The sequence below is a fragment of the Cygnus atratus genome, chromosome 4 (assembly GCF_013377495.2).
Source record: "Cygnus atratus isolate AKBS03 ecotype Queensland, Australia chromosome 4, CAtr_DNAZoo_HiC_assembly, whole genome shotgun sequence".
Lineage (NCBI taxonomy): Eukaryota > Metazoa > Chordata > Aves > Anseriformes > Anatidae > Cygnus > Cygnus atratus.
Window position 1 is genome coordinate 7,678,474 of NC_066365.1, and position 12,250 is coordinate 7,690,723.

At 41.3% G+C, this 12,250-nt stretch overlaps 1 protein-coding gene across 6 annotated transcripts in view; it reads right to left on the reverse strand.

Moving 5' to 3' along the window:
- Positions 1 to 3,895: 3,895 nt before the first annotated feature.
- Positions 3,896 to 12,250, reverse strand: part of RAP1GDS1 (Rap1 GTPase-GDP dissociation stimulator 1) — a 96,349-nt gene continuing 87,994 nt past the window's right edge. For all 6 annotated transcript variants that reach the window (XM_035545805.1, XM_035545841.1, XM_035545822.2 and 3 more), the window contains 4 exons: positions 11,623 to 11,762; positions 9,727 to 9,853; positions 8,279 to 8,407; positions 3,896 to 4,558 (listed from right to left, as the gene is read on the reverse strand). In XM_035545805.1, coding sequence (XP_035401698.1) covers positions 4,431 to 4,558; positions 8,279 to 8,407; positions 9,727 to 9,853; positions 11,623 to 11,762 — 524 coding nt within the window. In that variant the 3' untranslated portion in view covers positions 3,896 to 4,430. The remainder of the gene's footprint in view (positions 4,559 to 8,278; positions 8,408 to 9,726; positions 9,854 to 11,622; positions 11,763 to 12,250) is intronic.

Sequence of the window (12,250 nt, forward strand, 5' to 3'; positions counted from 1 at the left end):
AAAAACTAACGGGAAATAAATCCCAGTGTCTCACATATGCAATGTGGAAGCTGTGTTCTAAGGTAGCCACAAAGCACATTTTCATGCTGCCAGCGGCTGCCTTTAAATGAGTAATAAGCTAATACGTCAACAACACGTCCACATATGAGAAAATCCCACGTCTGCTGTCAGCTGTTGTTGAAGTCTGGCTAACAAATGTGCTCTGTTTGCTTCTGACAGGTCGCCGGTGTTCCTCAAGCTGCTGTGGCTGCTGGTTAGTACAGCTGTTGGAGCTCTCGCCGTAATCGTTTTAGTGACCCTGACGTGTTCTTTGCAGGGAGCAGCACAAAGGGGGATATAACTGTTTGTCACGATTTAATTAAACTTTTGTAAGGGGAGGTGGGAATTTAACTTCTAGAGCGTAACATGTCCTTAAACAGAAATGCTGAGAGCTGACTTATTGTTTTGCACAGGTAAAAATGTGTAATGATGTCTTGTGCTTGTTTAGACAGAGGAGGAGGAAGTCGGTTTTTAGTATTTCCAAGCAAGCTAATCCAGTTTAATATCTCTAAAATACAGTATTTCAGCAATCTGCATTATTTTGCAGTAAATAATAAGCATAGTTGGCATTGGACACTTTGAAAAACAATTGACAAAACCTCTTGGAAGGAGTTTTCAAATGCTCTTGGGAGGTCAGTGCCCTGGTTTGATTTCACACATCATGGTTATCACTTTTCTTCCCACCGTGCAGTTTGCCTTTGTCTGAGCAGCACTTGCAGCACCTGGCTTGATCAGGACCCTGCGGCCGAGTAAGAGCGTGCAGCTCTGTGCTGGCCTGTGGGGCTGTGCGAGAGGCATTTCCCTGAAGTTTCACTGAGAAATAGGATTTCTGAGCAAACAGGCCAGTGAGCTGTTTGTCTTTCATTGATCTGGTGTGATCAGGTGGTCAGAGGGAATTGGGCCAAGCGATCACAATCATTGCTCCTTTGACAGCTTCTGGCTGTGACAGGCTACATGCTGCCCCACTGCAAATGCTCTTCTCGTGCTGTTGTGGGCAGAGATGTGAGCTCCAAAGAGTGGCAAAGACCTGGCCTTGCTATGTTTTTGACTGCTGTCAAAGTATTGCCAGTCTGGTGAGTATGCAAATCTTGAGGAGGAAAAGAAAAAGCAGCAGATTTGAATGATACTGTCTTGCCTCTTATTATGAGTCTGCCTTGTTTTCCCCGTGGAAACAAATTTCAGATTTGCAGCTAATTTTGCCCCTCAGCCTGACATCTGCCCCGTATTAACTGTTCATCTCCATCTGTACCTACTACTTTGTCTGCAAAGCACCACTGTGACTGATCTGAAAGCACATCTTTATATCCAAACTGAAGTCAAATGCGTTTTGTGTATCTCATGCATGTACATAAATCTTCATTTATGGAAATGACTTCTGGCAAACTAAGAATGCAAATGTGGAGACCAGGGTGAGGGGTGCTTGGAGAAGTCAACCAAAAAGAAGCAGAGTCCAGGACATTGCCTAAATTTTGTTAACATGCAATAGGTGTGGCATTTGTATATAAAAAATGCAGTGAAGGGGAGATGAGGAGTAGCTACCTGTATTCTGTGTAAAGTGAACTTGTATGTTGTTTCCTGAAGTTGTGACTAGTTACCATTTCTGGGACCTTTGAAACAAGTGACCCTTACTGGGTCTCATGGTCTCATTTGACCATTGGTCCTTTGGATCCAAAACCTGTTTTGTTGGAGTTTGTGCCTCATACAAAGAGAAACCTTTCCCTCTATTTCCACATTGTGAAATGTAAACTCTTGCATGTGCTCTTTGTCTTCCGTGCTGCTGTGATGCTAGGTCTCGCAGGAGCCCCGCAGGTGCAGAGGAGTGGAGCGCGCCAGCCAGGCACCGCCTGCCCTACGTAGCGTGGCAGCTGTAGGCTGTTCGAGCTTGGCTTGCTGCAGCAATAGGCAAGTGAAAAGGCCTGATGTCTAGCATCATTGCCATAAAAATAATCTGAGCAGCAGATTTCAAACTGCTTAGTTGTAATCTATCTAGTAAACATCCGAACTATCGTCAGCAATTTCAATTCAGTTGACTTCAGTCAAGTGACTAGTGAAATGCCCACGATGGTAATGTCCTCAGATCCTGTTCCTCTTACTAAAAGAGGCTAAGAGGATAAATGATTTACCAGCTACATAGAAATGACCTGCAGGCTACAGCATGCATTTGTGTGGACATAGTCTCTTCATTTACCTTCTGCCATGACATAAAACCATCTTTGCCCTTGTGCAGACTTTCTTTCGGTATATAGACTTAGCACAAGTTCCATCTAGAAGTTTAAATGACTTGATATTCTGTCCAGAGAAACCATCCGGAAATTAAAGGCCTGTTAGCCTTTTCGCTTGCTGTGACAGTGGTACCCCTAATAAAAATCCAGCGATAAAGATAGCTTTGATGCTTAACCTGAGCTCCAGTTAGACAAGCAGGTGAATGGGACTCATCACAGCTTTGTTATGGCCTGCTCATGTGAGTATTTGCAGTTTATACCTGTGTCAAAAGGCATGAAGAGTCTCTTTCTAGAACCAGGTAAGCCATTGATAACTGGTATTTTGGAATTTATTGAAATCAAGGAAAATTATTTCCATGCCTGAGAAAACTTGGGTCTCACGTGGGTCTGTTATGAACAGTGGTTGTAAGTGTGTGGGCTTCATTCACCAGTGCAGAGGTTCTGTGTTATTGAGAGCCTCATGTCATGGGATCCTGGCCTGTGTCTACAGCTCAAAGTTCTATGTTGGTGGTGTTTTTTTACATTTTATTTTTTTTTAAATAAGAGGCTGTGTACAGTTGGTACCAGGCTTTTTTTTTAATTGTTATTATTTTTCCAATTTTACTGTGTTGCCAGTTAGTTCCTGGCACTAGTTTAAATGGATGTGGAATTTGATCTGTTGTGTGAATACTCCTGTAGCATCTGCTAGGTTTGGATCTCAGTCTCAGATCTTACATTGACTATATGAAGAAAGTGTCCAGCTTCTTTTCATACTTAGCTTCTGTACGTAATTCCTTTCCTGTCATGAATGGCATCTTCCCATCACAGTATGGGATAGCCAGTGGTTTGATGGAGCTGGAAAGTGAATTTGGAAAGGTCAAAAGCAGTGTTTTGCAACCATGTGGCATGGGATCACATGGATAGCTTAGCCTCTAGGTTTCCCTTGTGCTGATTAACAAGGAGCCTGAGACTCCTGAGGCTGCCACTTTAGCACAGGGAGTGCTGAATTCTCTTCAAAATGTTACACATCATACAATCTTGTGCAATCACTAAAGACATAATCAAGATGGCAATGGTATCAGACAGTCAAAAATAACGTGCAGGCTTGCTGGAAACTGCTATCCCCACTGCTCCCTGTTTTGCCAAACAGCTGTCTGCTGGTCTGCTCGCTGTCGTCGTCACAAATCCTACAGAGGAGCAGCTGTGAGGTAAGGTGCTTAAACCGGCAATTTCCCAACTCCTTTACCTAGGAGAGGAGAAAAGGGAGACTTGCACGCTGCATTTCTCCCTTAATGGGGTTCTCTTGAAAAGTTGCTGCAAGATACGCCTTTAAAAATCCATCTACAAAAACAAAACACTGCAACAAAAAAACACCCAACCCGAAGCAAGCCCAGCAGCACTCGTACCCACGTGGCTTTATGGCATAAGGCCTGTATAGTGTGCTCCTGTGAAAACCCCCAATTGTTAAACCACACTGTGCCTCTGTGCGCACATACACAGTGAAAGTGGCTGGAATTGTTTCCTTTGTATTCTTGGAGCTGAAAGGCAGTGATTGCGCTGGGGCCAGAGCCAGGAATGAGAAGGGCTCCTCACCAGTGCATGCTGGTGTGGCCACAGCTTCTCTGGGTGAATATGGAAAAGGACAAACCACAGGATAAAGTGAGAGCACTGAAATTTTTATTTGTTACCTCTAGGTACCACGAGTTTGACAGTAATAGGCAAGACCAGTGAATGAGCAGCAGTACATTGCATTCAAATCTCCAGAGCACCAAAAATGGAGCTAGATTTACTTCTTAATCCTACAGTCAGCACACTAGCCTGGACTTGCTGCATCTTGTATTGTCCCTAATTTAGTAGTACATTGTTATGCGGTTAGGGGCTGTGAGGAAAGAGTTGTCATGTAGTACCACTTTTACATCATCATAGGACTACAACATGCACATTCTACTATGTGGCCCAAGCAACAAGAATACGAGTAGAACAGTTACGGGTGGAGACAGGTTCATGTTAACACCACCTATGAATTTTTAGAAACCTTTTTGGACGGGTACCTACAGCAGTTCATCAATTTGTGTGGGAACATTACACGCATGCACAAGTGATACAGTGGAAAACATAGCAGGAGTGGCAGCAGGACGAAGGACAAAGGTGGAATCTGTGATGGGATGCATTGAAAACAAGAGACCTTCCTCAGCTTTCTACAGCAAGTCTCTGCTCTGTTAGCGAGGCCTGCTGGGCAACAGTTTTGTTCTCATGGCTGCGGAGTTTTGATACGACTTCTAGAAATGCCATGCTCTGCACTTCCTTTTGGAGAGGTTCTGGAAAAAAGAAAGAGTAAAAAAAATGGTGCTTGGTATGAGACGGGCGAGAGAACAGCAAAGCTAGGTGGGTGTGAGGCACTTAGGGATGTGTCAGCAGTACCCCGTCCCTGGTGTACACGCATACGCACACAAATATGTGTACTCACTTTCTTTTTATTTACTGTTCTGAATTGCTTTTGAGGATGGAGAGAACTCCCTGGGCCTAGGGCATGCCCAGGCTCCACGGAATTCAGGTAGACGTGAAGGATGAAGCTGCTGCCTGGCAGTTACAAAGATCCACCCGGTAAGTCCTCCAAAAGAGATGCTTAGGAAGTATATATATATATATATATATATATATATATATATATATATATAAATATATATTTTTTTAATGGAGTGTTTTTCTGCTTTATTACTTAAACTGGTCTGATCGAGTGAATGAGCTTGCCCAGAGGGTTCGCTGCATAGTTCACCTGTAGTAAATCAGCTCTGGTTGTTTGTGGGGGAGTGTGAAGAGGGTGAAAGAGTTCTTTACTGGCCGTGTCACCACTTGGTCGCTGCTAGCTGTCCATCTATGGGTCAGCTCTGAACGTGACAGTACAACACATCGGGCAATACGCTGTGCTCTGTGCACGTGTGTACAGCATTTGTGTTTGACTTGAAAGTGTGACACTGTGCTGCGATTCTGATCCTTGATTGCGTCGTACGTTGTGTCAGTAAGGACAGGTCGGAAACAACCCAGACAATGCAATTTACAAAAAATACAATGTGGAGCGTTTACTTGGAGCCCTGTGTTCTAGGCATCCCGCAGTTAAGAGCCAAAGCAGCCGGTGTTGTTTCATGCCCTGTTTAGTCCATTCCGGTGAACTCTCACTCAGCAGCAAACACCTACACGTATTTTTTGTTTCCCAGGTGCTGCTGGGGGCCTAATCCCTGAGCTTTCCGGGAGGAATCCCAACCATCTGTTTCAGATTAGCTATGCATATTTACTGCTTTTCCTTTGGACAGAAAAGCACACTTTGTCCATTTGTTTTCCCTGCCAACTTTCTTGTTCACGAGTTTTAAGTTTTCTTTCAGTTTATCCCCTGCTGTGTGGGAGTTAGGAGCGCTCACACTGCCGTGCACCTGGGAACTGGTGTATAGTGGGTAGTGTCAGCAAAGCTCTCGGGGTGCTTATGCTGTGTAAGCGCTTTCCTTCCTCTTTCTACTTCTAAGATACCACCGTCTTTAAGCAGATGTTACTGAACTACCTCTCAGGAGCATGCTGTGACTTACTGTGGCTGATCGGTTGTGCCCAGAATCCAGATTCCTGGGACCCTCACACACAGACGTGACTGTGCTAGCTAGGAATGCTCTGCTTTTGCTTATTCCTTAGGTTACGCATTTCCATTTTCTGTTGTCTTCATTATTCCCTCTTTCCAGCCATTCATTCAGTTGCAACAGCAACTTCCAGATGGCAAAAAAAATCCCATTTATACATGTATATTTACTGCTAAAGCACAGCTGTTGGCAGTATCAAGTTAAATACAATGCCAGATACCCTGTAATGAAGGATAGTAACAGCAGGCACTGGAGAATTAAACTTACCAAAAATTAAAAACAGTACAACTGCTTTCTAGCTGTTGTGGAACTATGGCTCTGTTTACAGTAGAACATGGGAACTTGTAAACATAAATACTTGTTGTGTGGAGATAGTGGCAGAAATGTTAGAGGCAGCAGGGCTGGAAGAAATGTATTCCATATTTTCTCATGCATGGAGAGCGAACTTTTGTGATTGCACTGCCTTCCTCCCCTGGTTAAAAATCAGATTGGGGGGTGTGTGTGTGTGTCTGTGTGGATTAAAAGCTAATACCAGGGTTGCTCAGTTATTGTTTTTATGTACTGGCTATTGTTACATAGGTCTGTTCATCAAGAAGCGGGGCTGGCCACTGGATCAGCCAAGTATGGGGCCCTAACTTCACAGCTGTGTATTGCAGTAATGTGCTGTCTGCTCTCTGGGAGAATAATGCTAAGATGCCTCTTGTCTATGCAAAACTTGCAGTGTGCTGGCAGACTGACCTCTGCCAGCTGGATAACTCTGAAAAAAAATAAGGGAAGACCGCTTCTTACTCTAGTGGAATAGAGATGGTTATTTGACTTTAAATAACGCTGTCCATCTTGCAGGTGACAAGACTCAGGTAAGTGAAAATGCAAGTGTTGAGCAGAATTTCTGAGGATGATTATTTTAGTTGGAAGGAATGGGAGCATCACAAGGGCATTGCAGTGAGGCTGAGGGAACCTCTGCAGAAGGGCTTCTGCTCTAAAATGGATGGATTACTCCAAGCACAAAATGGCTTAAGATAAGAGGGCCGTGAGTAAAACCTAAATGATGTGTCTTCGTGTTAAAGCAAATGCTTAGTGGGAGCTGAGGCTTGTTAGCAAACTTTGAGCACCCTTTTTTTGTACGCTGAGATGTATATATTGCTCAAAAAAAACATATTAGTTCCTTTAAGATGTCAGTAATACAGCAGTCACTAGCATGGATGCATGGGCCACCATGAATATATGGGTTCACCAGCCTTGCAGTTGGCGTGGTGAACTCTATATAGGAAAAGCAGCTTTGGTTACAGACAGCATGCATGTAGCTATAACTTTTTAATCAACTCAGCTGAATTGCTATAAACTCATCTGTGGCAAATCTTCAGCTGTTTCACACTCATCAAGCCATGTGCAGAGATAGGTACTGAACAGGTACTGACTTTCTACCTTTCTGCACTTAATGCAGTTCTTTGTCCCTTAGTTGTTTGTAAATTTCTGATTTTTTTTTTCCTCATGTGAAATTTGGTCTTCTTCCATAGAGTAAATACTTTTTGAAGGACTGAGTGAAAGAAACTTGTCCACTTCTTGAATCCTCAGCTGGGGATCAAACTTCTTCATGATACTCTGCTCCATTTCTCCCCTCCCTCTTTGTCCATGCAGAGGTGTGAAGTTGCAATTTCAAGCCATAGCCTGCTTCTTCACTATCCTCAAAGCAATCTGACCATTGCCAGAGGGTTACCTCAGAAAAAAGAGAATTTAGTGTCCAGCCCAGGCACATGTTAGAGCATGGCCTGCTCGTCTTTCAAAATAACCACAAACAATTGTGCTCAGAGCATGTGAGGGCTGCCAAGGGAAGGACTCTTCCTAGCAAGGTCAGTGAGCAGGACTACAGCCTACATGCTGTACTAAATATTCCCTTGTGTCCCTGCAAGTATTCCTTTTTTTTTCTTTTTTTACTTTCTACTGTTGTCAGTAGAAACAGTAGACAACAGAGACAGTAGTGTCTCTTCCACCTAATTTTATTTGAAGAAAAAAAAACAAAACCCCAAAACCAGCCATCACCCATCAATTACAGGGAGCTTACAGCTAAAGGTAAAAATTAAGTTCTTGTTATCTGCATGTTTGCACAGAGAGCCTGACACTGTACAGTTAAAAGGTGTCTTTCGTTTTTCTCCTTTAAAACTTGCAGATAGCTCCTGGAAGTTTGAGCTATCCGCAAACTGCAGAAGCCTGAATCCAATTTTGGCAGTTAATATCCAAAACTGAGTTAATAGCCTTTTTCTTGACACTAAAGTGTCGTAGTAAATCAAACCATTCTGTGTACATTCACTGTGAACAGAAACAAAGACTGAGTGCATTTGCATGTGCTCCAAGTTCAGGCCACAAAAATTTTATAATAAAAATCTCTTAGAAAAGCACCCCCTCCTGAATACTCACCAGATCCTATAAGGGCACAGATCAGCACCATGGAGTTGTATTTTATTTCTGGAGCACTCCTGTCATCTGAGAGCAGTCTGTGTAGAATCTGAACGAGCTGAGCATTTTCAAGGTCCTTTTCAGCGGTGACTGAAATACAAGTGAAAACTTGTAAACCTGGAAGTGCCGCTTGGTTTGATACTTCAGTGTTTTAGCCACTTATTGAAACATGGATCTCTCACTGTAGTGGAATTGGTGCTATGGTACCTAGCTCACTGGCATAAAACTGAAGCACGTATCAGATGATATGATGATAGGAATCACAGCTCTTGCTATAAAAATGCAAAATAGCCTAACTGCTTGGAAGGACAATTACAGTTTAATAATAAAATCCAATCTTAAATGTGCAGTGAGCTGATGGAAAATCTGCGTGGCTTTCTAGCTATTTAAGCCAACACCTGCAATATTTAAGCTTTCAAGACTTTCACTGCCTGAGTTTGCTTTTGAAAAGTTTGTCTAACTTAAATACAGGCAGTGTAATTCTTGACTCCATGGTAGAGAGATCCATTATTAAGACCGTGAAAAGCTTTGCAAAATCAGAATATGAGTTATTTCCTCTGTAGTTTTCTAAGAAACATTAATATACTGAATTCAGCCTCAGAACCTTTAAATGTCTGAATACAAGACAAGGGTTAGAAGTGTCATGTAATTACAAGCATTTTTCCTTTCAATTAAAACAAAACAATTCCCTGATGCATTGGCAGTGATTGGGAAGTTGAAAGTAGCATTCCGCTAGTACACAATGATAAGAGATGAAATCAAGAACAAAAATACGTGATGTTACTTGTTTAGATCATCATCTTAGTTAACAAGCAAGCAAACAGGATAAATAAAGCCCCCAGTGTGCATTTACCTTTCTTTGGTAAGCTGAAGTACTACAAAAGCAGGTTAAGACATGTACTCATCTCTGCCTTCATATGGCAACTCTTGCATCTATTTCTGTGGAATTTAATAATAATAAAGACATTTGGGGGCATCATCCACCTCCGTATGTATTCTTTAGCTTTCAGGGATTAGGCAAGTGAAAGCTTTACTTTGATAAGCCCTCTCAAAAGGGGATTAACCATTCCAGTGCACACAGACTTAGGTCATACAGTCTCCACTCTAAAATAGTTAGCCTTTGGGGTTTTACCCCAAATCTGAAATCTGTTAGAGGGAGTTCTAGATTGTGTTTACCTACCAGAGTAGTGGAGTAGGAACTGTATCATGAGCAAACTCCAGTTTTCTGCTTAACCTTATTTCCTGTTTGTCAGTGCATGACTTGCCATGTACTTCCGTGCTGCCGAAAGGCCGGTGGAAGAAGCAGCCTGCTCTGCATTGCAAAAGACGCTCGCACGACTCCCCATGTGCAATTCTCATGGGCACAGACTCAGAAGAATGCAGGCAGAGTTAACCTCTGGGATACTCACCTAACTCTAAAGCTGCTATTAGTGCCAGCGCAACGAGAGCTTCGTTTTGCATTATTACATGTTCGCTGGTCGCCATGGTTACTAAATGCTTGATGCCACCGCTCTGTACAATAGTCCTAATGACATCCTAAAAGAAATAGCATAGAAATTAAAAAAAAAAATCCACATTGCACACAAACTATTAAATAACAAAAGTTGTCACCGATGCTGTGTTATCTCCAGGTAAGGCTACTCATTGGTTATATGCACATTGAAGAACTTTATACATAAATGTACATGTACGTAAGCCAATAAATTATCTGTAATTACTCTAATTATAAGATGGACATGTCAAACCATGTCCGTTAACCATTTATGGTGTTTTAGGTCTTTGATTTACCTGTACATTATCATTAAAAAGTTAGTTTGCACCTAATCTAAGTTTTCACAGTTATATGTGAAAAAATACTTGCAAAATATTGACTGAAAGTCAGGTAACTCTGCATGCCAAAAGGCAACAGTCCAAATCAATTTTTATTATTATTTTAAACTATTTATTTGTTCTGAGGGTGCAAAGTTTTGAAATAGTTATTTCTTGGAATAAGAATCCAGTTTAAATTTTTAAAGATAGTGTTGAATTTCCATTCAAAGGATACATCCCTTCTAAACACCAACCACAAACCAAAACTCATTAACTGTTACATGTATTTAGAATGTCTTACATGCCAGTGCTTGCACAGACTATGCAGTGACATTCTTTGCGCAAGGAAACAGACACAATATGATCATAACCTTGAAAACTGAAATGCTTTTAGTTATCATATTGAGGATGCTTGTGGTGCAAGTCACAGCTGAATGACTCAAGAATTTAACATTTAAAAAACTTACTCTTTTCTGAATGACATAATATATACAAGTATATGTGTATATATATATAAAAATATATATATATATAAAATATATGTATATATAAAAATATATATACATATATATTTATACTTTTCCTTACTTGCAATGATGCTTCTTCCTATTTGTGATTTTTCTGGTAGAAATCCAAAGAGGTTTTGAGACTTCCTTGAATACTCTGGGAACTGCTAATTTCTACTTGAGTTGGTGGAGAATTTTGGCTATATGCCCTGACACGAAAATTGTAATGATTTTATAGGTGAATATCACCCTCCCAAAGGCAGTACCAAGCAGATAAGAGATGACAGCAGTCAGGTTCAGTACCAGTGTGGTTTAACTGACCAGTACTGACTCCATTTTTTAAAATGGGACATAAGTTTCCTAAACTACCACTGCCTTTCTAAATACTAGCCAAAATACTTTTAAATAAAAAAATGAATTCAAATGTAATGTGCAGTAAAGAACCAGTTGTACCCATATCCAAACCTAGAGGGCAGTAAAAGCATTTTAAAAAACCCAAAAAACAAACCCACCTTCTCAGCTCTACATTTTCTTCTACCAAAGATGTTTATTCTGTGAAATCCTATTTGATATCTATCTTTCTATAAAGATAATAACGATTGAATGCAATGACTCCTTATATATATCGTCATAAAGTAGAAAATATGGCATGCTAAACTTCTACAGGATACAATGCAAATTCAAACGGGTCGAGACTGAGCCACATTCACCCTAACAACGTTCTTTAATTGGTCTGCAACCCTGTGACTGTTTTGCTTCGTTTCTATGTTTTTTACCTACATAGTTCCAGTGACTGTTTAAACGTGGTGCTTGAGTCTGACTGGCAGGTACTGGAGGCAGAGAGGATGTAACATATGAATTAACCAACATATGAATTAAGCAACCTGGCTTTCTAGAAAGATTACGTACCAGAGGCCTTGGCTACTAATGATACGAAGTGCAGAGGTAACTCTTTGTACTTACAAGCTGAAATTTTTGCCACTCACTTACTTTTGATTTGCTGTGTCGTATAAGTGCAGACAGTAGTCTGTTCGACTCTCCCATCACACCTGCATGATCCTTGGCTTCACACCACTCCACCAATCGTTCCACCAGCTTTGCATTTTTTCCCAGCTGTTCAGCTGCTTCTGCTACATGTTGCCAAAGCCAACAACACAACAGAAAATTTGTCATTTTTTTTAAAGCAAGTGTTAAAAAAATAAGCTGAAAGTCACTAACTAGAAGGAGTTTAAGTAGAACTTTGCCAGCTTGAGCTAACTGTGTGAAAAGTCTAGGTTGCATGGAAGCAAGTAAAGCTAAAATGGAAACAAAATACCAAAAACACTCATAACCCAGTTCCCAAGTAAAACTCAGTTAATTCAGCCCAGTTAGAGGCTTGTGCATGGATTATCAGTAGTGAAAATAAAGGTGGTGTCACACTCCCAGGTGAGCCAACTCAAAAATTTAAAAAGAAAGTACCAGTGTTGTCAGTTAGATTAGGTTTTGTAGATGTGTCCTGGTTTCAGTTAGGACAGAGTTAATTTTCCTCCTAGTAGCTGGCAGGGTGCTATGTTTTGGATTAGGATGAGAAGAGCGCTGATAACATGCTGATGTTTTAATTGTTGCAGAGCAGTGCTTA